The sequence below is a fragment of the Aplysia californica genome, unplaced genomic scaffold (assembly GCF_000002075.1).
Source record: "Aplysia californica isolate F4 #8 unplaced genomic scaffold, AplCal3.0 scaffold00178, whole genome shotgun sequence".
In the NCBI taxonomy this organism is placed as follows: domain Eukaryota; kingdom Metazoa; phylum Mollusca; class Gastropoda; order Aplysiida; family Aplysiidae; genus Aplysia; species Aplysia californica.
This window is the reverse complement of record NW_004797448.1, coordinates 562,153-585,591: the sequence shown is the minus strand read 5'-3', so window position 1 is coordinate 585,591 and position 23,439 is coordinate 562,153. Positions and strand designations below refer to the sequence as shown.

Below are 23,439 nucleotides of genomic sequence, written 5' to 3'. Positions count from 1 at the left end.
GTGTGTGTGTACATTTGCGGGTGTGTGTGTGTATGTGTGTGTCTGTGTGTGTGCGTGTGAGAGAGAGGGGGGAGGGGGAGGGGGCGGTGAACAGCTGGAGTGAATAATACAAGTAAGCTGTTATTTCTGAGCAAAAGGAATTCTTCCCAGGCCAATGACCTGTTGATACCCAGTGTGCCAGAGTCACCTATTATCCTTGTTTTGTTTTTTTTAAAATACTAGATCTAGATCTAGATCTATACACCAACCGGGTCGGAGCAAATGTGTATTATATTGACACCGACGTGCGTTGTATTGGAAAGTGGGGAGTCCCGAAAATGAGGGGGATGAAAGGTACTTTTAAAACTGTAGCTATTGTGATGCGATTAAAAATAACAAATGAGAAATTAAAGCACGCTGTAGCGTACATAATACCTGATCTCCACCCCCACCCCCTTCTCCCCCCAAAAAGCAAAAATAAACAAACAAAAAACAAACAAACCAAACAAACGGAAAAAAATGTACCATAATAATTATGACCACCATTATTAGGACCTGAGCCAAGGAGTTCAAAATAAACTCCTTGACCTGAGCCATTGTGACCTGAGCTAACTTGGCCTCGTCCTTTGACCCCTTTCAAACGTAAACAAAACGTAACCAATGTCAGAGTGGTTTCCCCTGGCAAAGTATTTTGTAACAGTGCAATTTGTTGTATAATAGTGGAACCTCTGCAGCGTGCTTCACGACATCAACATTTGGCGTGCATTCTAAGCCTAGTCTTTGAGGTAGCTGAAAGTCATATGGTAACCACAACTTCTAGTTAGGAGGAATAAGCAAATAAGTTTAAAATCAAGAAACGTTTTTATTTTTCATGCTTTGACTTTGGTTGAGCAGCCACTGCCGCTGAACACCTGCTGAGTCTGAAGTTGAAGTGGAGGAGAGGTAAAAGACGCTGCTAGTCTAGACTCCCAATTTGAAAGTCTAGAAGCGAGTTAAGTTCCAGGATTCCATGAAAGTGAACATTTGTATGCTCTCTGTTTTACGCTTCACAGGTATTGACCATAGTTTCACTTTTTGTAGATGCTTGATAAAGACTCCCATTGGTGTCAGTGCATCGATTTCTTCAACTCCAGTTGTTGAAAGAAAGAGTTGCAGAGACTACTCCACAAGACTGAAATCAAAGCATCATCGACCTGAAAAAGTTGCAAAGTTACAAAGCGGAGAGCCAAAAATGTCTTCCTTCTCAAGCTCACCAGTGAACACTGTAATCTACCTGTTTCGAAATGATCTGCGTGTTCACGATAATGAGGTGAGTAACATTAGTAACAATAATGTTTTCCCCATATGGCATATGACCATAGCCATACTCTGTGAGAAAAGCACAGTTGTGAGGCCTCTCACCCGGGGTGAGTAGAAGCAAATCTTCTGGCTATTCTCACCCAGTGTGCGTTCTCCGCTTTCTGCATCGGCTCAGGCCGATCACTCCGGGTGAGAGGGCGAGTTGGCTATTCTCGCCTGGTTTGCGTTGATCATGATACGTTGTACCAGTGTAAACAAACGTTCCAGCGTGCTTGTGTTGAAAGCATGAAATTTTTGTCTGCGGGCAGTGTGAGAGAAAGGGGGGGGGGAGAGAGGGAGAGAAAGAGATATAGGGATTCGAGAGAGAGAGAGATAGGCTAGCGAGAACTTCCGGGCAAAACAAAATGGCGACGTAGCATCTTTGTAGACTATCAAATTAGTTTACTTTTTTGCTATAACATTATTTTTTTCCTTTGTTTTTGTCATTTTGATCATCAACACCGATGGGCAGTATTCTGAAATTAGGAAAAGGCTGGCTCTATTTCTCCAAACGGTTTCTATTCTCGAGATTTGTTGATAATAATTGCGAATGTAGTGGCCTGTGAGTGTGTGTGGGTGTGTGTGTGCGTGTCTGTGTGTGTGTTGGACTAAGGTGTGAACAGGGTGTGGGGGTAGCGTGGAGGGATTTTTTTTTACGTGAAGTGTATTTTATTTTTTGCTGGATGACTAAATGCAAAATAGGTTACTGCCAAGGTCGATCAGTCTTGTTTTTTCGCAGTACCTTTTGAAGGTATTTTCAAATGAAGTATAGTCCTGGAACGTTGCTTCGACCACAACTGAAGTATCTGAATATCAGACATTTTAAAATTTCCAGCTCTAGAAATTGAATTTGATGCAACAAATACTTCTTCCCAGTCCTCGCAGAATGGCTGAATGAAAGATGACGCCTAAATCTCACAAATAACCAAAAAAATCTCGAGAACGGAAACTGTTCGGAGAAATAGAGTTGAAGTTTATTTTCCCGAACGTTCTGAGAAACAGTCACTTCGTAAGGAAAAACATATGTTTTGTTTCACACCGGGTGAGAATTGCCAATGCTGGCAAGTCTCACACACGGTGAAAGGTCAATCGGTAAGAATAGACACTTCCTTTCCCCATAATTTGATATTTTGTTATTAGGTTTTTAATTTTATTGAAAATAATTGCCCTGCGACAGTTAATTTTAAGTGGCCATCTGAATTGCAGCAAAAAATAAGGCCGTTGCATGCCTACCAAAAGCAGTGCCTCTGTGTGCATGAGTGAAAATAACGATTGACCTTAGATTGTTCAATGATGGTCTTAAGTAGTGCATTGCAATTCGTGTCTGATAGACTGCCACCATTTATTATGATTTAGGCTACAGTTGAAAGAAGACTTTGGTAATAGCATCTGGTATGGTCTCTCACTCCAGTCTAGTTGATTCACAAGTTAACTTTCCTGTTGATTTGTTGATTATTGATGTATGATGAATATAATATGCCAGAGTTTGACTGGAGGGAGAACAAATAAGAGTAGAAGGGACATGGAACTGAACTGGTTTCTGATATTTGTTGGGTTTTTTTATATTCCAGGCCCTGCTTTTAGCAAATCAGAAAGGTACTCGTCTTTTGCCTTTGTATTGCTTCGATCCTCGTCATTACAGTGGCACATATCATTTCGGATTTCCGAAAACTGGTAATCATCGTCTCAGCTTCTTATTGGACAGTGTGAAGGACTTGCAAAAGAATCTCAAGTCACGCGGAAGGTAATGAATGGTTGTGGTTTGAACTTTTGTTATTTTTCATAATTAATGCTCATAATAAATCATATAATTTATGATATTGTTGTAAAGTTAACTGTGGTCCACTTAATTGTGCCCCCCCCCCAAAAAAAAAAAAAAAAAAAAAATCCTATTGCAAAGGATGCTGCATGGATGTTAATTTTCTCTTTCTGTACTATTATTAATTTTTGTGGCTCGTTGTTATCTCTGGACAGATTTAAAAGGATAAAGAAATTGAATATTGATGCAACACCGTGCACAGGGACATGTATAGACTATTCACAGAAAAGTTAAAGAACTCATAATCGTAGCGAAACGTTCCTTTTACAATAACATGATATCAAAGTCAAAAACATCCAAAAGTCACTTTCTGGAAAATCTAAATCTGCTTCTATTCCCTGTGCTTCTCCCACAGGAGAGCTAGCAAATAACTTTGGAACATTCCTTGCGGAAAAAATTGCCACTATAAGAGACACATTAGATAAACACGGTTCATCTGCACCTGAATTCGAAGAGTTCCACGGGGACCTCCTATGTAATTTTAAACCTGTCTCTCAGGACACAGTGAAAGAGATCATAATGTCATCACCACCGAAGTCCTGCTGCCTTGACCCTATCCCGACACCTTTATAAGTCAACCATCTTGACGTTGTTATTGATGTTGTAACAGCTATTATCAATGATTCTCTCCTTTCAGGAACAGTGCCTTCGTGTTTTAAGCACGCAGTCATAACACCTCTACTAAAGAAACAGTCATTATCCCCTAATGAGTTTAAGAACTATAGGCCGGTCTCTAACCTACCATTTTTGTCTAAAATTTTAGAAAAAGTTGTTCAATCTCAATTAAGAGCACATCTTGAAGTAAATAATCTTGTAGAATGTTATCAGTCGGCCTACGAGCGTTTCATAACACAGAGACTGCACTTTTAAAAGTTCAGAATGACATCCTTTGTGAAGCAGACGATGGCAAAGTGTCTGTTCTTGCCTTACTCGATCTAAGTGCTGCATTTGATACCATCGATCATTCAATTTTGATAAGGAGGTTAGGCCATAGCTTCGGCTTATCTCGGAGTGTTCTTGAATGGTTTGAGTCCTATATGTTTAATCGTACGCAGTCTATACTTGTAAATGGTGAAATGTCATCCATTTTCAGCTTGCAATTTGGCGTGCCCCAAGGGTCCGTGCTCGGACCACTTTAATACACACTATATACAAAGCCCTTAGGTTCAATAATTAGGAAGCACGACGTTAACTACCACATGTACGCGGATGACACTCAACTGAACAAGTCTGTTTTACCAACAAATTTCAATTGTCTAGTTACCAGCATGGAACAATGTATTGTGGAGGTAAAAAAATGGATGATATCAAACAGACTTAAAAGGAATGATGATAAGACCGAAGTTCTGTTTTTCAATGCCAAACCAGGGATATTGCTTTGTAATTTTGACCATATATGTATTGGGAATGATAACATCTTTTTCACAGATAAAGCGAAAAATCTAGGCGTTTATTTTGACTGCAAACTCTCCATGCACCATCATATAAACCATCTATGTAAGGTATTTTATCTAGAACTACGCAGAATAGGACAAATGTCAACATATCTTAGTGTTGATTCCATCAAAACCCTCATCTCTTCTTTTGTCCTTTCACGCCTAGACTACTGCAATTCTTTGTTTGGAAACCTTCCCACTGAAACGTTAAATAGATTACAGCGACTCCAGAACCAAGCTGCTCGCATAATTTTAAAGAAATCTCTCAAAGAGCATATAACACCAATGCTAGTTCAACTACATTGGCTCCCGGTGAAAGCACGAATTCAGTACAAAATAATTGTTCTTTGTTTTAAGTACGTCAACAACATTGCACCATCATATCTTTGTGACATGGTCATCGAATACATACCATCTCGGCCTTTAAGAAAAGATTTTTAAGACCTGTCTAAAGTAAAAGTCAGAGACTCGGAGGGAGAGCTTTTTCACACCACGCCCCCTCCTTGTGGAACGCTTTACCAGCTCATCTACGGGAGTCCACCACTTTATCAAAATTTAAATCAGCACTTAAAACGCATTTGTTTCAGTCCAGCTTCAATCTGTAATTTCCGACATTCCCAATACCAATATTATTATGTTCTCTCAGTATCTATTATGTTCTCTCAGTATCGTTTATTCATGCTCTTATGTTCTGTAAGAATTTATGACTGTGTGAATTCATCAATGTGTGCGAATGTGTCTGGGTAAGCTTTGTGGGATTGTCTTTACTCAAGGATGTACTGGAGAGAGAGAGAGAGAGAGACAGAGACAGAGACAGAGACAGAGACAGAGAGAGAGAGAGACAGAGAGAGAGAGACAGAGAGAGAGAGGAGCTGTGCACTTCATATGTTCTTTGTATTATTGTACAGCGCATTGAGCACTTCTTTGTGGAAATGCGCTATATAAATGCAATTTATTATTTATTATTATTATATTTTAAATAGTTTATAATTTGGTTAGCTTGTACAGGCAACTGGCTGGTTAGATAGTTTTAGCTAAATAAATTCATGTAAGTGGTGATTTCTTCAACCTGCCACCCAATCTGTCTTTTATGCTTTTAGTGGTGACTACTGTGACAATGAGTTGGTCTTGTTTTTATACAAATATTCTGTAAAAAATGAGCTTTACATAAGATAAAGAGAATAGACTATAGGTTGTCAAGGAATATGATTTCCATAGCTGGGAATGACTTGATAAAATTATTTACCAGATTTAAAAAAAATGTTGTTACTTTCTTTTTTAATGGTTAATGTATTTCTTGTATTTCAGTGACCTTGTTATCAGGAAAGGAAAGCCAGAAGAGGTGATACCTGACCTATTAAGAACCTTGAACGTGACAAGAGATGCTGCTGTGGTGTTTCAGAAAGAGGTTCGTTGAAATTATAAAAAAATATTTCGTTTGGTTATGCTCATTTACTTTATTCTTTAGTATTAGGTTCTCTTTTGCTATCCGTAGGCCTATAACTTGCACAAATTATAGTAATTAATTAACATTTTTCTATCTCATTTCTTTGGTATTTGTTTCCATTTTTCATGCCATAGCTCAATATATTTGCTTAGGATATAATCCATAAGCAGATTTATTCAGTTCCTTTAGTGGTCTTAGATCTAGTTAGCCTTGTAAATACGATTGCCCTTTCTCTGCCTATTCAATCAGGTTCTGTTTCATAATTGACTCACTTGATAATGGTCTGTTTTTTCTGAGAATGTGGCTTGAAGGTATTATTGAAAAATTTGTTGTTAGATCCTAATGCATTAATCTCAAATTAAATTTTCATGCAAATGTGAAAATGGTATGTTGACTTCAATGCTAAATTCATTTTCAATGTATTGGGTTAGGCAAATTTTTAGGGAACTGGAAATAAAAGGGTTAATTTCACATTGCTTAAAGATGTTTTACCGAGGAGTGATGGCATAGATAGTAGAATGCTGATAAGCTGTAGAAACAGTATTCGTTTCTTCTTTATATCTTTTTTGTCGTTGTAAATGTATATAATTCCAACAGTAAAAGTATGCAGTGTCTACAAGTGTGTATTGCAAAAAAATTAGAAATTTGCACCTCTGCTATCGGGGCTGAAAAAGGGCTCAATACCACATTGCTTACAACATTACACTGTCACGAGCTCTGTTGGGAACCCCTCTGCGCATGTGATTAGTCAAAACCTAAATTCTGGTAAAACAAGTGAAATAAGGTGATGGTGTGAAGTTGTGTTCAGCGCTGTTCCCGCAGCTTTTTTGATTATGTTGGAGAAAAAAATAGTGCTGATCCTGCAGATGCTGCGTTAACCAAATTCAAGGTAAGGGAGACTCTCTTGCTACAAGTGTGGGATCCAGATTTAGTGAGTTAATTAATATAGATTTTATGATTCGATGATTACTGATGTCCATTTGTAAAATTAATTTCTTTAAAACTGATTGCGTTTCTTTTCAAGGTCATGGAAGAAGAAGTGAAAGTTGAAAAAGCAATTGAAGCTCACGTGAATGTACCAGTGAACACCACCTGGGGCCATACGCTGTACCATGTTGAGGACTTGCCTTTTCAACCCATACGGTGAGGAAAGATTCCCATTATTCTTTTTATGTGGATGTTGCCATACAACTGAAATTCAGTGACATTATGAAGTGCGACATAAACCAAAATGGAAACCCTTCTGAAATGATAGAGAACTGAATCCCATCTTTTCCATCACAGCGTTGTATCCGAGAAGGTTATTGGCAGAAGTAAAACAACATTAGTTCTGAAAAAAAACAAAAACACTTGTACTCTCATTTGATTTGATCCTTTCATTGATTTTATACACTCATGTTGTTGGTTAATTTGTAATGTTGTTGATTAAATGACAAAAGTTGTAATAGTTGTTATGCTTTGCTTATTAGTCTTCCAGATGTTTATACACAGTTCAGGAAGAAAGTGGAAGATAATACAACCATCCGCAAGTGTGTCCATGTCCCAGATGCTCTGAAACCATTACCAGAGGGTATTGAAGTAGGAAGTCTTCCCTCCTATGAGGACTTGGGTGTCTCAGGTGAGAAAGTCTTGAGAAATTCATCTCCTTCAAAGATTTTTTTTCTGTCTTTTGTAAAGATAAGTTTCATTTTTGGTTCAAAATCACAGTTGATGAATGATTACCCTTTTACAATTTTGTTTTAATGGCGTGGCTTCATAAAAATCATCTTGCCAAGTCTTCAAATAATTCATGTTCTCATGACAAACCTGGACTTAAATAGAATGCTGTCCAGGTGAAGGCCTGTTTTGGGGCCAAATATGCATTGCTCAGTCCTTGGCCACAATGTTCAATGCTTTAGTAAAACTTCAAAGAATGGGAACATATCTGCTTATTATTGTGTCTGTACCTGGTCACAGATTATGGCTTGATTATTTTTAAGGCACGATTTATAGATTCTTTTTTGATTTGCTTGATTCTATGGAAATGGGAACATAAATTCTTCATTTCGAATCAATTGGGCCTTTATGTGGGGACTGGAAGTGGAGAGCTTCATAAGTGGTTTTGCGAACAAGGTAGTTCTTTGCTTGGCTCATAACCTATTTTAAACTGCTTTTTGCTGTTTTATTTTATAAATTAACAAATTTGAATGGGAATTTTTATTTGTTGGAGGGGGGGGGCATCAGTCAGTTCAGGCAAACATTGTGTTAGTGTTAAATGAAAGGATCTATCATAGCAGAATTGACATTTAAAATGTATATGTGAACAGTTCATTGTAATATCAGCACCCAATGAAATGATTTTATGCTTCTCATTCGTAGAGCCAGAAAAAGACTCCAGAGCAGCTTTTCCTTTCCTGGGTGGAGAAACGACTGCTTTGGAAAGATTGCACAGCTACTTATGGGGAACTGACAATGTCAGCACTTACAAAGAGACAAGAAATGGCATGATTGGTTCTGATTACTCTACTAAGTTCTCTCCCTGGTATGAACCCTGTAACTTTCACTGCTCTTATTGTCTATTTAATATCTGCTTTGTTTTCAGTATTATCTGCAATCTCAGACTGAATTACTAGGTTTTACTTTTTCTTTTTTTCTTTCATTAGAGTTGAGTTCAGTAAAAATAGTGAGCATCAATTTTCAGTTGAGTTTAACTTTGGTTAAACTAGTATGAGTGCAGTCTAATTACTGTCAAAGATTTAGTCCCGGGGTGACATTCTGGTCTTCGATTGTGTTTGTAAGAGTGAAAGTATGTGTCTGTTTTGTTAACTTTAATGAGATTTCAGCTTTATTTCTGTGATCTTGACAGGTCATCTGATTCTTTAGATTCATGAAAATTTTGTGTTTCAATAATAATGGAGAGTTCTTATATTTTAGTATAAGCTCCTGATAGTGATATAATGTGATTGAAAGTTTTTCCAAAAATTTTACCATCTAGCTTTTATGATAATGTAAATTCAACACTTCAATGCCACAGTTTGATTTTACTTTGAGCAATTATTTTGTAACATGGTATTCAAAGTTATTCAGTATTCAGTTTTTGCTGTGAGCATGGTATATTATTTTTCTGTTTCAGTTTTTTGTATAATTTTTACTTTCTGTCTTTTTTGCTTCATCTTTTTCTTATTGCTTTATTATATGGCTCCAAGTTGAGAATGCTTCTAATGACTTTTCCAGGTTGGCTCATGGTTGTCTGTCTCCTCGAAAAATTTACTGGGAGATCAAAAAGTATGAAAAAGAAAGAACTTCCAACCAGTCTACGTACTGGGTTATCTTCGAACTCATCTGGCGTGACTACTTCAGATTTGTCGGGCTCAAGTATGGGAATAAATTGTTTCACTCAGGAGGTAGGAGTTGCTTTTCATTTTGTTGTTATTTCCAGTTGTCTACCATCAGTGAGTCTACTGATAGGTTTGAGACTGGTGATAGTGTCTGGATCATTACATGATACACATTTGCCAAGAAAATTTGTATGTTCAATAATGGTGAAAAGCTTTTGCTTGCCTCTTCATTATGTTAAATGCACTTCCTTTGTTACCTAATTGAATATAAGAAAATTATTGTACAGATAACTACAAGGGTCAGCAACAAATGTCATTGAGATTTATTTGAATTTTGGAAGAGTTTCTCAGTGGCATAAGAACTGTAAATACATAATATTATGGTAGTCTTCTTTCTTTTTGACAGGCATTAAAGGGGACAGGGTTGAATGGAAAGTTAACAAGGAACAATTCAAGGCTTGGCAAGGTCAGTGATTCTCTTTTTGTTTTCCTTCGTTGTATGTTATATGATCAGATACACACCCCCTACAACATGATATGGAACATAAATAATGACATTACTTGTATTCTATTGGTTCTTTTGTTTTTAAATTCTTTTTTGGTTTTCAAATTCTTGCAAGAGTCTTATAATTTTTTGTCTGTGAAAGTACTATGTCTCTTTTTCAGTAATGCATGTCTTGACAAGGTGATCGCTTCATTTTCTAGTACTGTCGTTCATTATAATTGTTCATATATTTTATGCAGGTGATAGTCTGTCTGTGAGAGCAAGCATACTACAGTGGAGTCCACTTATATCGAGTCCTGAAATAACGAGAAGTCTGTTATAAAGGCACTATTCTAAAACCCCATTTTTTTCCTTCTTTATCTTTGTAAATAAAATACTGCTATAGCGCAATCAGACGAACATGCGAGTCGGTTATAGCGGAATATTGCTGCTGCTGTGCACAACGCACAGGCCCGTTATACATAATATATATTTAACCTTGCCTGTTGAATAACTTTTGGTGATCAAGGAAAACAAAAAATGGTGGAGCTCACGTGTGCCAACAATGAAGGCCGGAGCGAATGAGTGGAGAGGGTGTGGCATGCGCAGACAAGCAAAACGCATCGAGTGATAGGCCAGCCTAGTCTAGATTATCTAGGCCTACCATGCCTCTCACTTCTCCGATGCGGGGATGGAGAGGTCACAATGCTGTGATGTATGGAGCGAATGTGTGACGTGCCCAAGCAGACGGAACGCACCACAGGGTGTGATGGGGTGGGGAACAACACAGCGGGCTAGTTACCCTAGAGCCCTTTCTTTTTGATCGCCAACGCCGAGCTGTCAACATCACTAGCACTAAAGAAAGAAACCTGATTCGATTTTTTATCAAGTTAGACCTAGGGGTCATGTTGAACAGAACACCAAACTCATAGATTAGGCCTACTTTATTATTTCCGTTGAATTTATTACGGCATCCCTTCTAACGAGAATCCTGCTTTAACGGACATTTTGCACCGGTCCCCTCCTTCTCGTTATAAGAGGATTCCACTGTATATATGTGTGTGTGTTTACAGAAGTGTATTGAAGAGAGTATGTGTGAGAGAATGTCTATATACAGTCAAACCTGCCCTGACGGCCGCCTGTACAAACGGCCACTTTCCATTTCCCCCCTTGCGTTTTTTCTATATAATTTAACTGTGTAAAACGGGCACCTGTCCAACGCGGCTACGGCCACCATATTTCAACACACAACCCCTATCACACTTAGCAATAACACCTGTCTAAGACGGCCACCTTAGTGACTCCATTACATTTTGTCATAAATTGTGCATTGGCCCCTGGCGTTGTGGGCGAGCCGTCATAATTCAATCACCTGTCGTTGTTGTTAGGTAGTCCCTCCAACTGATCATGTTGCGTAGGCCCCTCCCACTGTTGACCAATAGCTACCAATTTTCAGCTGCTGGTAGGGTAAGCATGTGATCCCTCATAACCCATAAGCCCCGCCCAGAACTAAAACACAAATCGTAAGTGAGATAAGTGGTCACTGTTTACCCAGTCTGTAGCAAAATAACAAAGGACGTCAACATGAACTTGTGACAGAAGCGTCACTCGTTCTCCGAGTGGTGGAGACCCATGTGTTTGTTCTAACCTGGCACTCGGTCTTCCTTGTCTGATACATTTCGTTTTATTGTCACCCTTGCGCAAAATCAGCAACAAAATAAAAATTACAAACAAAATGCAAACCAACAACAACAAAAACAACAAAAATGCGGCTACTTTCTATTGGGACCTCAGATGGGAATGGTTTGTTTTCTTCATCTTGATCAGTCCTGCCTAAGACGGCCACCTGTCTTATACTGTCACTTTTCTCCTTGACAATGGGTGGCCCTCTTACACAGGTTTGACTGTATATTGGTGTGTGAGCCTGCATGCGTGCACTCCATGCTCATGTGTGTGTGTGTGGTGAAACTTCAAACCATTTGGAGAAACAAATTAACAATAAACTTCACAACATCATGCCCAAATTGGGTCCACGAAAACCTTCGAGCCTCTCATGAAGAGACGAAGTCATTTTTACTCGATTATGCATGATACACCCGTCCTTGACACTTAAATACCTCCTTCAGGGAGATGAGAAACCGTTCTGTGTTGGATGTGACACAGATTTTACCATTAGACACATCTTATGTTAACAGACTGTCCAGACTTTGGAGAGACCCGAAGGAAATATTTTAAATGAAAAAAATTGCAAGACCTTTTCTCCGTCGTTGGATCCCAACAGAATACTCGATTTTATAAAGGTCATTCTTTAAAATAAATTTTGAATACTGTAATTTGATTTTTAAATTTTAAATGTTGTTTTAAAACTAAGAATTTTTCCACAAATTTTTACCATCTAATCAAAGTATTGACCAAAATCAAACCTTGCTGTGAATGCAACCAACCTGTGCTTCGCGCACTCGTATAACCTTATGCCTTATGCAGTTGCAAGCATCTTAAAACTCTTACTAAACTAAACTAAACTGAACCAATGTGCCATCATCTGGAGAGATATATTTTCATCTTATCTTACAAGAAGAGACTGAATTAAATAAATGAAAAGTTTTTCATGGTGACTATGTTCTACAAGTGGAACTTAAAGGTCACAGAGGTCTAAATTGTGTTTATTGTGGAGTAGCTATTGAATCAAGTTTTTACACCATCCTGATGATGAATTTAATACATATTATATTAACGAGATGGTGATGTTTGCTTGTTTCAGAGGGAAGGACAGGAGTGCCATATGTTGATGCCAACATGAGGGAACTCATGGCTACTGGGTTCATGTCAAACAGAGGACGCCAGGTCAGTCTCCCGTCATGCAGTTAAAAAAGATGTCGTGATGTATGTAATATAAAACCCTCAAAACAGAAATTCGCGATATTGCTAATACATACACTGATGTACATGAGTCCTGATTCGCGGGTGGTTAAAGGGTGCTACTGATAAGTCCTACTTCTTTATTCTCCCTCTGTTTTTTTTTTTTGGTGTTTTTTTTTGTCTTTCAGTTTTGTTTCATTCCTAGCACTGAAAATAGCTGTAATTGTGTTAGTGTATTTTTCTTAACCGGATCAAAACAAAAAGTTGTGGGATTCTTTTCAGTGTTTCCAATGAAAATGTAGTCATTCTTAAGACTTTAAATCGGGTTTACTTTACATGTTAGTATGCCTACCTGTCTTTCAGAATGTTGCCAGTTTTTTGACAAAAGATCTCCACCTTGATTGGAGATTAGGAGCAGAATGGTTTGAGTCTATGCTGGTGAGTTATTCACTCATTAGGTTGACCCACCCATGCAAGATCCACCGAAAATTTTGAAATGAATCCCATGAGACCAGCAATGCTGACCAATTTTTGAAAAGCCGCAGACATTTTACCTTTGTTTGAAACATGCTGTAGATAGGGAAAACATGGTTTTGCTGTATGGTATCAAAGGCTAAATGTTGGACTGATATATCTTGGGTTTTGTCCAACATGTTGGACAAAGGAAACCAAGGTCTCTTGGTTTGGGTCGTGGGTTAGTTCTGACATAGCTGAGTTGTGGGCTGCTTTTGCCATGCTTAAAGCAATGTCTCTTATGACTACTACAGATTACTTTGAATATAATTATTGGTTATTATTTTGTGCGATAAATATTCTTGTTAAAAAATATTTAAACATATTGTGTTGTTCTAATGTGGTTAAACGGGACTTGGTAAGGTGTGCAAAGTGAAAAGTTCAATGTGGAGCAAGAATTTTTCTGGTTGTGTCAGAATCTTTTTTCCAATTAATTATTTTCAACAATTGTGAATTTTTAGTCTTTGCTAGAATGTCGTGGAGTAGAATATGTTTTGCTCTTGAGTCACCATTAGAACTTCTTATGGTTATATTCATTGATTGATTCCTAACAGATTGACCATGATGTGTGCAGCAACTATGGAAACTGGTTGTACAGTGCTGGGATTGGAAACGATCCTCGGGAAAACAGAAAGTTTAATGTTGTAAAGCAGGGCTTGGATTATGATGCAGAGGTTAGTCTCAGCAGAAAAACTTTGTTGTCATTTAATTAATCAATTGCATCCACACTTTTTGGTGCTTTTGTTAACTCCCTAGAAATAGGCAGTTCAGTGAACGAGATTGGCTCGCGGCGAAATCGGCTCCTCGCCGCCCGTAGAAAACTGTGAGCGGCGGATTGCGTCGGTGATTTGGTGACCTCAGAAAATCACGATTTTTGTTTCATTAAATAGTAATAGCTAATACTTCTGATACATCTTTTTGAAGATTTTAAAATCATCTACAAAATGGCGTCTTCCTTTGGCAGATCCGACTCGTAGAGCCAGAAATATTTTGATTTGAATTTAAGCCAAGTTTCAACGTTTTATATCTTTTTCCCCACTCGCCAGGCAGTTTTGTAACTTTTCTGGCAGTTAGAAATATTCTTTATCTTTAAAATAAGCCTAGAATGGCTGTATTTAGCCCTGTCTAACGGCGACTAGAGCCAGTGCACTTGATAGTGAAAGTTGTTTTTCTATGGGCAGCATCGGCGTGCCGGGGCTGGGCAATGAGTCGCTTTAGCACAATCCGGATAACATGTTAGTGCACCTCTTCGGCAAAGCCAAATGTTATGAACCGCTTCAGCAAATGGATCAGAACGACTTTGACAAATGGGTTAGCATCACTTCAACACTAATATGTGCACCCACTTCGGCAAACGGGTCAGGAAAGAGAGTTAAGAGTCTGAATTCGGATGTTTCATTGAGAATTATCCGGTTATCTGGATAAGGTATCCGGATTTTGCCCACCTTTAGTTCTGGGTCTTTGCCGCATCGCACTTTTCGCCTTCGTAGTAATCGTAGTCCTAGGTGTAGTTGGTTTTTTTTCTATTTAATATTTTCAATCTTTACTGAACAGGAGATCATTGGAGCGTACCCATGGTATATCTGTTCACAAATATGTTTAACACTTGTTTTCTTTTGCCAAGGTCTGTGCACAGTGATTTTGACTTTGAGAAGATTTATTTTTATTAGATTCTAGATTTTCTAGAGACAATTTAGAAAATAATTTTGATTCTTTTGGCCCACAGTTGCACTTATTATGTATCATGTATATTGTGCAGTTAACTGTTACTAAAGTCTTACATTCTTAGTTTTAGTCTTTGATTTTATATGCTAGCTTTTTCTCAAGTTTCGTTGGCCCAAGTCTCTGCTTTATCATTTATAGTCTTCGTCACTCGTAGTTGATTTATCTTTAGAAAATTAATAATAATAATAATAGATAGCATTTGTATAGCGCAAATCCCGGCTCAACAGCAGGCTCTATGCGCTTTACACTATATTATTACCCCAGCAGACCATAGAACACTCCGAAACATTCTCAGCTTCCCGGGAAGCATACAGTGCAAGCAGCCGATTAAGCGCTCAAACACTAACAAACTGACAAGATCTTTCGCTGTCTATAGCCGGGTACCCATTTCCCACCTGGGTGAAGTGAGGAAAATTCGTGTAAAGTGCCTTTCCCAAGGACACAACGTCGGGTCCCTGACGGGATTCGAACCCACGACCTTACGGTTGCGAGTCCGAGAGCCTAACCACTAGGCCACCGACGCCACAATAATAATAGATAGCATTTGTATAGCGCATATCCCCGCTCAACAGCAGGCTCTATGCGCTTTACACTATATTATTACCCCAGCAGACCATAGAACACTCTGAAACATTCTCAGCTTCCCAGGAAGCATACAGTGCAAGCAGCCGATTAAGCGCTCAAACACTAACAAACTGACAAGATCTTTCGCTGTCTATAGCCGGGTACCCATTTCCCACCTGGGTGAAGTGAGGAAAATTCGTGTAAAGTGCCTTTCCCAAGGACACAACGTCGGGTCCCTGACGGGATTCGAACCCACGACCTTACGGTTGCGAGTCCGAGAGCCTAACCACTAGGCCACCGACGCCACAATAATAATAGATAGCATTTGTATAGCGCATATCCCCGCTCAACAGCAGGCTCTATGCGCTTTACACTATATTATTACCCCAGCAGACCATAGAACACTCTGAAACATTCTCAGCTTCCCAGGAAGCATACAGTCTAAGCAGCCGATTAAGCGCTCAAACACTAACAAACTGACAAGATCTTTCGCTGTCTATAGCCGGGTACCCATTCCCACCTGGGTGAAGTGAGGAAAATTCGTGTAAAGTGCCTTTCCCAAGGACACAACGTCGGGTCCCTGACGGGATTCGAACCCACGACCTTACGGTTGCGAGTCCGAGAGCCTAATCACTAGGCCACCGACGCCACCCTCAAATTCTTCCCTTCTTTCCTCAAACTGTTCATCACTACTAGTTTTATGTTCACACAACTGTCTGGTCACAATGAAAGTTACTTGGAATAGCATTTACGGTCTAGTAGGCCTCTTATGTGATTTTCAATCAAATATTTTTTTCGTCCTTGATTTTTACCTCAATTTGTTCTTTTCTCCTTTTCTAGTGCAGTTTGAAATTTTGTCTTCCTCTTCTTATATTCTCTTTTAAAAATGGTTTGAATAAGATAATCAAAATGATACATGACACGCACACTTTGGACTATTCCTTGTTGAAATATCATTGCTTATTTTCAAATTCCTCCTTTTTCGGACACATGAAAAGTGACCCCGCTCTTAATCTTCATACCATGTTAAAGAGATTTATGAGACAAAGTTCTTTCTGTTTCTTTCATATGAAAGTACACATAATAACCTTTAATTTGATGCAAAAAACATGAAGATACCTTTACAGGTTGCGAAGTTATGTACATTTTGGTCGATTTTTGTCCTCCTTTAGTCGCAAAATGCAGTGCAAAAAAGGACCAGATTTTTTAGCGAAAAATAAAGTAGAAAAAATCCCATAACTTCTCAACCAATACAGATATTGACAAAATTTTAAAAAGTACTGTGATCAGTGTGGCAGGACCTTTCATTTGAGCCTATTTTCATCTAAATCTAACAACTTTGAATTTTTCATTGAACTGCCTACTAGAAAAGCTCAGATTCTATGGCAAGCAGTGGTTTATCACAGAAAGGCCCTTCAATAAGGCAAGATTTGGACACTCACTTGAACAGTAGCCTACTGAAATAGTGAAGAGACAAAGTTTATTGTTTTGAAGCTCTTCTTTCTTCAGATTGCTTAGTCATTTGTGTTTTGCAGACAATTCAGTTACCTCAAACTTAACTCTTTTCCTCTACATACAGTTGGACATGGATAACCCACATATGCCAGGAGTTGATAATTGTGTTCGAAACATCCATAATTCTGGTTTAACCGATAACGAAAAATAAAGAGATATCAGTCAAGGAATTGTAAATTGTATGGGTTATCTGTGTCTCAGAATTTTTGGTGTTTTGTTTTATCTGTGCCCGACCTTATTATGAATGCATAGTTCAATGCTTTTTCGTTTTGTAAACTGATGAATATGGGTGGACTGCTATCCTTCTTGTTCAGGGTGATTATGTGAGACTGTGGGTCCCGGAGCTGGCAGGCATCAAGACAGGAAGTGTGCATTGTGTCTGGACCTTAAGCCCCGCCGTGCTGGAGAGTGGGGACGTCAGTTTGGGTCAGACCTATCCTCTCCCATTGGTGAAGGCGCCAGAGTGGAGTAGACATGTCAACAGACCAGTGAGTTTAATTGGTCTGTTTTTAACAAATAATTGTTAAATACAATGTACATGTACAAACAAAGGCAATTGATTGAATACCACCCAGGGGCTGGATATTTCCATTCCTTCACATAACATATATTTGATTGGCTAACTAATCTTTAATGAAGATGTTAACTGAAAGTCAAATATTTATACTGACTGTATCAGTGTGATTGGGTTTTGTGCAGTAACACCCCCCCCCCCTCGGTGCATTAATGCGTCTGCATTTTTCAGCATTCTTGATCTTATTACTTGTATTCAATTTACTTCAAAATGGGATCATTATTCCTTTAGGGTGATCGAAGGGCGCCACTGGTAGGTCCTACTTTGTGGCTTATTTCAGTCTATCCGTCTTGCATTTGTCCTAGAACTAAATTACTGTTAATGTGTCATTGTACTTCTCATAATTCTGTATTGACATGCTCTCTTTTGCAGGGATCGAGTGGAGGTGGAAGAGATAAAGGACCAGGGTCAGCAAGAGGAAGAGGTCAAAATAAGGGTTCACATAGGGGTCAGGGTCATCAGTCACAGCAGGCAGGACAGAAGAGAGGTCTGGATTTCTATTTCAGCAGTAGCAAGCCACACTGAGATTCTCCTATTGTGAAGTATCGGAGGAAAACTGGTATTGAAAGGCTTCTGAGTACAGTCTTTTTCTTTTCTGCGTTTTGAAGTTCTTATTATAATTATTGATAGCTTCAGCATACAAAAGTCATTCTGGATTGTTACCTCTCAGAGGAATATAATCCCCATTTCATTGTTCAGGTCCTGGAAGGAAAGGTGCTGTGGTCTGTATTTTTGTTCTTTTCATTTTCATTCTTAGTTTCTGTGTGATACTGTTCCTTGACTGTAAACCGGATTAGTGTGTTCTAAACTATGAAGCTTGATTTCAGTTTGATCAATATAATGGCAGCCTTTATATGAGTCCTTTTTTAAAACCATTTAATTGTGGAAACAATTGAGACTTACCTGTAAGCTGTTGATGATTGTTTTTTTATTTTAAAGATGTTTTGTCAGGATTGGAGTAGTAATATGGGCATGCATATCAGCCAAGCCAGTCACTCTTCAGCAATTCACAGTTGTAAAGAGCATGCTCATAGTGTTATAGTACAATTTTGGCATGCTCGGTGTAATATAATATACCCTTCAAAAAAGAAACCTGACACTCAATTTTAAAACTGAAATTTTTTAACTCTTTCAAACCGTAGTGCCAACACCCTTAATATTCCCTGTAACCATCTATATAAAACTATAGAAATTCCCAGAAACCGTATGACTGTTTGAGTAGTAATTATTGTCAAAGATAAATGTTTCATTGATATATGTGTATCAGAAGGTTAGTAAAAACTACTTTTATGGTCAATTAGTCAATTATGCAAATGAACACATAACCATAGCAATGACAAAAACGTGGCCAACAACAGAAAACAAAAACAGTTTTAGTAAGCATAAGATAACATATAATGAGACAAACAGTGCTTTCTACTCACCCAAATTGGTATTTTATGTACCAGTAGTTCTTTTTATTCAGGTATCATTCTTTTATACTCCTGGGTCCATTAGTAAAATCCAATAGTGCTCATTGTTCATTTTATACTCATTGTATGCTTGTATGCTCATCATATTGATTAACCAAAAAAAACATTTTCGAACATAACTTCCCAAAGGGAACAAGATAAAACTATTTACACTGTACAAAGAAAGCAATACTTGCTTTAGTCCTTCAGGTAGTCTTTTTTGGTATGATAATGCTCAAAGCAAGGCTCCAGACACAGGGCAACCTAACATTTGTGGCACCAGAACATGGTTTGTTTCCGTTTGTTATGGAGTTCTTTTGTCGTGGAGCCTGCTTTGATGGCAGCTTCGTAACAAAGTTTGCAGTTTCTATACGCTTTGGTATTCCGATCTGTAGGGCAGTAAGATGGAAAGTGTTTCCCTTCAAATCAAGTAAGGGTCGATGCTGGTCCTTCATCAATTGTAATTTCAGTGCTTGCCAAAGCAAGAGCGAGTGATTTGATTGTATTGTGAAGTAGTATGTCCAAAGTGGTTCTCCGAACTGCACGGGGCCACCTCACTCTGTGCTGGCACCACTGGAGATGTTCTGCCATGTGATGTGCGGTCAGTGAATTCACAAAGTCACTGACTATGTACAGGGTAGCTGATTGCGTCCAAAGAAAATGTCAGCTGACTTAGTGCTGCTGCTGTTGCTCAGCCTCAATCTCAAGTTGATAGGCCTTGTAGTAGTCCAGCTCTGTGTGATAGAGTCTGAAGCCTCTTGGCATGCACGTGGGGACAGCACAGTCTGGGCACCAAAATCGTCTTTGTTTTCGCTTGAAATTGACCCTTTGTTTAAAGTGAGGATTACGAATGACGCAATCCTGCATAAGGTTTTTACGCTTCGCCCCCTGCTGTGCAGGAATCCTGTCACAGAAGTGACGTGGCGTGAGCCGCGGTTCTTGGGAGTGGGGGCAAGACTGGGACGGCCAACCTTTTTCCTGACTTCAGTTTGAATGTCATTGCCTTGGACAATCAGGTGGGTCACTAGTTTCACCATGGCTTGGTCGTGAGGTACTGGTTTTTTCCCGAACTTTCGAAACAGAATGTACACATTTGTGGCTGCCAGATCAGTCAAAAAGAAAGCCAGTTTCCTCCACCACGTGAATGAGCTCCTTAATGTTGAATAGTACTTGGACGCTTGGTCCATAAGATCGACACCACCCATTTGCAAGGTTGACCATAAAACTAAATACCAACAGAAATTATTGATTATCTCTTCAAAATTTCACAGAGCAATATAATGAGAATAAGCATGCCAAATTTCAGAAGGATATTATTAACAGTTCCATCAAAAAATGAGAAAATGTGCAAAGAGGGTGTGACAAAACGTGCATTTTGAGAAATTCCATTTTAAAGTTTCGAGTTCTAAAAATTTTGTGTAACTCAGTCAGTTTTCATTCAAATTTCAAGTGTAATACAATGTTCATAATTCAATTCTCTATCATAATATAATAAAACAAATCACTAAAATAATCAGTTCTTGTGCTCATTCTAAATCAGGAAACATACCCCCCAACAAAAGTTGGCAAAAAATTTCAGAAAGGCTACAAATTTCTTTAAAAATTCATTTTTCAATACAAAATGCAAGTGATAGATGCCAAATAACATCCCTATCAACAAATTAATGATCAAATTCCCCTGCCCCATACATAACCCCTTCTTTCCGCTTTAAAACTTCATCTTCAGCAGCTTGAGCAAGACGCTGCTTCAGTTTATAATTTTCAGCCTTTCTGAGGCGTGTTTTGTCTCTCCTAGCTCCACTTTTCTTCGTTACTTCACCTGACATCAAGCCAAGGTGCTTGAAAAGGAGGTGTCTCGCCTTGGAACCCATGTTGAACTCAGCTATGGCCATTGTAGTTCCCAGGTTCAGACAAGCTCGGCCGACGAAAGAGATCTTAGGGCACTGGACTCTGTAGAAAATTCTTCTAACAAGTCTTTCCTCATCTTATCTAACTCTCTGTCTTGCATCGCCTCACTTACAAACTACACACTCTTACACCCCAAAATAGTTAGGTTTTAGATTTAAGCTGTTGTGTAGATGTGTGTCTGATGATTCTGTATGAAAAAGTACTGGGCTGACTGCGGCTGTCTTACTAGAAGGATTGCCAGCATCTAGACAAATTGCAAAAGCTTGGTGAATTTGTAATGTGGGAATTCTTTTGTTAATTAAGGTTTGTGCTAAGTTTATGCTATGCATCTCAGATTTTACGGGTATTTTGTGATATATATATATCAATGACTTATAATCTCTGATAAATTTGTACAGGTAGATATCACTACTACTAGTCTATAAATCCTGTTTTTAAAAATGTTTCCATTCTTGTATGTTTGACTTATGTTGTGACCTCTTCCTTGTCATTCTCTGGATTATTGAACTCTGTGGTGATCCATATATTGACTTTATTCACTGATTTATTGTTCATGTCTTTGGAGAGGGCCTATCAGTTAAAAAAATTTTTTTTTTCAGAGGTTATTGTCCTAAGTATTTTACCCTGTTTCATTGACATTATCCTCCTTAGAATTTATAAAATGCAGCCAGTTTCCTGGTTTCCAGTTAAATTTTGAGTTCTGTACATAATTCCATTTAAACACTTTACTTAATTCCTAAATTTTGCCTGCTGCTGTGTTCCTCAATATATTTTTTGTGCGAGCCCATTACATCTCATCTGGAATGTGCATCAATTTTGATATTAGTGTTTATTTTTACTAGCTTTGATCCGATATGGATGCTTTTTTGTGATAGTGTGTCAAGCAATAAATTGATGGTGCTGAAAATGTATTCTTTTCTTTTATGGTTGACCATTCTGTTTAGTACCTGTTAACTCCTTTGTGATGCAAAGTTTCTTTCAAAGCTGGACATGCCTGTTTCGACAATCCAGGCCAAAAAGCTTAAGAGCTATTTTGGGTGATTGTTGAAGTTTGCAAAATCTGTCCCCATGGTTTTATGCACCCCGCTTAATTTAGCAAAATTTGATAATTTTTTTGCATAATTTCTGATTATTTTCCTTTATCATTCTTTGTTAAAATTAACAGAATGGCATATTTTCACATTTTTGGACTCAGTTTGCATAATTTTAGAATTTTTCTTGCATAAAATGACGGGGACAGCAAAATGCAAAATATGCCTACTGTCAAGGTCGAAAATCAGAAAATAGGCCAAAATAACAGGAAAAGCCATTTAATGAAACTGAACTTGACATAAAACTTGACTTTTTTTTTTCAGCTTAAATCTATAATTTCCCATGATTATCTGGTAGCAGTTGCATCCAATATATTTTTTGGTGTGTGTGAAACTGTTCACAGCACTCCTAATACATACTCCAGCTGTTGTAGGGTACTGTGGAAATTGTTATTGTTCTAGGGTGCTGTGGAAATTGTTAACATCTGTAAGCTCCCAACATGAAGGAAACAAGGAGGCTAAGTTGGCCCTAACATCCCCTAAAAGAAAATAGTTGTAGGTAACTCTTGTATTTTAGACATCCTAGATTTCAAATCTGAAGTCTATTTCAGGCTCTTATGCAGAAGTTGCGAGCACGGTAAAACCTTATTAAAACTAAACTAAAACTATTTCAGGCTACAGTTACTGACAATGGCGCTGTACAACAATTAGTATATGCCTTATGTCTTACATCAGGAGGTCCTGGGAATAGTCAAAATCAGCTGATTTTAATATCAGATGTGCATCATAAGGTCTCTCAGTGAAGCAATTTATGTCATACAGGTTAAGTCACATGTCATGAAGGGGTTAAATGACTCTTTATACGGGGTGCCCACTACAGCTGGATCGGGCCGATCGCCCGACTCGATCGCGCCTGAAACTGAAAACTAACACGTTTGTTTTTGAGGTGATCGAGTCAGGTGATCGGCCGATCCCGTCCGTAGCGGGCACCCCGTATTAGATTGAATCATGATTTGAAATTATTAAAGGGACAATACATGTAGTTTAGTCACACTTTTTCAAAGTTGGTGATACATTGGATATTATTGACTTGAAGAAATGTTATATTATCACTATGTGTAACAAATTGTTTCCATTTTGTTCATTGTTGGCCTAATTTTTCTCACTGAACAATATATTATATGTGAGAGTTGGAGCACTGTTTTTCAGTAGTTTAATTTTCATTTTGAACCTAAGTTATTTGAACATCTGAAGGGTCTCCCTCCATGTACTGTCGAGGATGAATAAAAACGTGTAAAAATTTTCGGATCTCAGTATGTTTTTATGTTAAGTTGAGGCAAAAACTATAAAACGGTCTACATGGCCTTTTATTTCTCTCTCTCTCTCTTGCCCTTTTAAACTCCCAGTGGAGCACAGGCCATCAACAGCATTACTCCAGCGAAGCCTGTCCTGAGCATCCTTTTCTATCTGTTTTCATGA

The 23,439-nt window shown here is 38.3% G+C and overlaps 1 protein-coding gene across 2 annotated transcripts; it reads left to right on the top strand.

Annotated features, from left to right (window-relative positions):
• Positions 1–639: 639 nt before the first annotated feature.
• On the top strand, positions 640–21,836 carry LOC101863104 (cryptochrome DASH). 2 transcript variants are annotated; one of them, XM_005098285.3, is made up of 14 exons: positions 640–764; positions 1,060–1,288; positions 2,889–3,061; positions 5,881–5,980; positions 7,044–7,162; positions 7,489–7,637; positions 8,378–8,540; positions 9,233–9,402; positions 9,743–9,802; positions 12,582–12,664; positions 13,043–13,117; positions 13,747–13,866; positions 17,311–17,484; positions 17,943–21,836. In XM_005098285.3, the coding sequence occupies exons 2-14, from the start codon at positions 1,211–1,213 to the stop codon at positions 18,093–18,095; spliced, it is 1,617 nt and encodes a 538-aa protein (XP_005098342.1). In that variant the 5' UTR covers positions 640–764; positions 1,060–1,210; the 3' UTR covers positions 18,096–21,836. The 2 variants fall into 2 exon arrangements, with proteins under 2 accessions (XP_005098342.1, XP_005098341.1); XM_005098284.3 differs by having other exon boundaries at positions 640–1,288.
• The last annotated feature ends 1,603 nt before the right edge of the window (positions 21,837–23,439 follow it).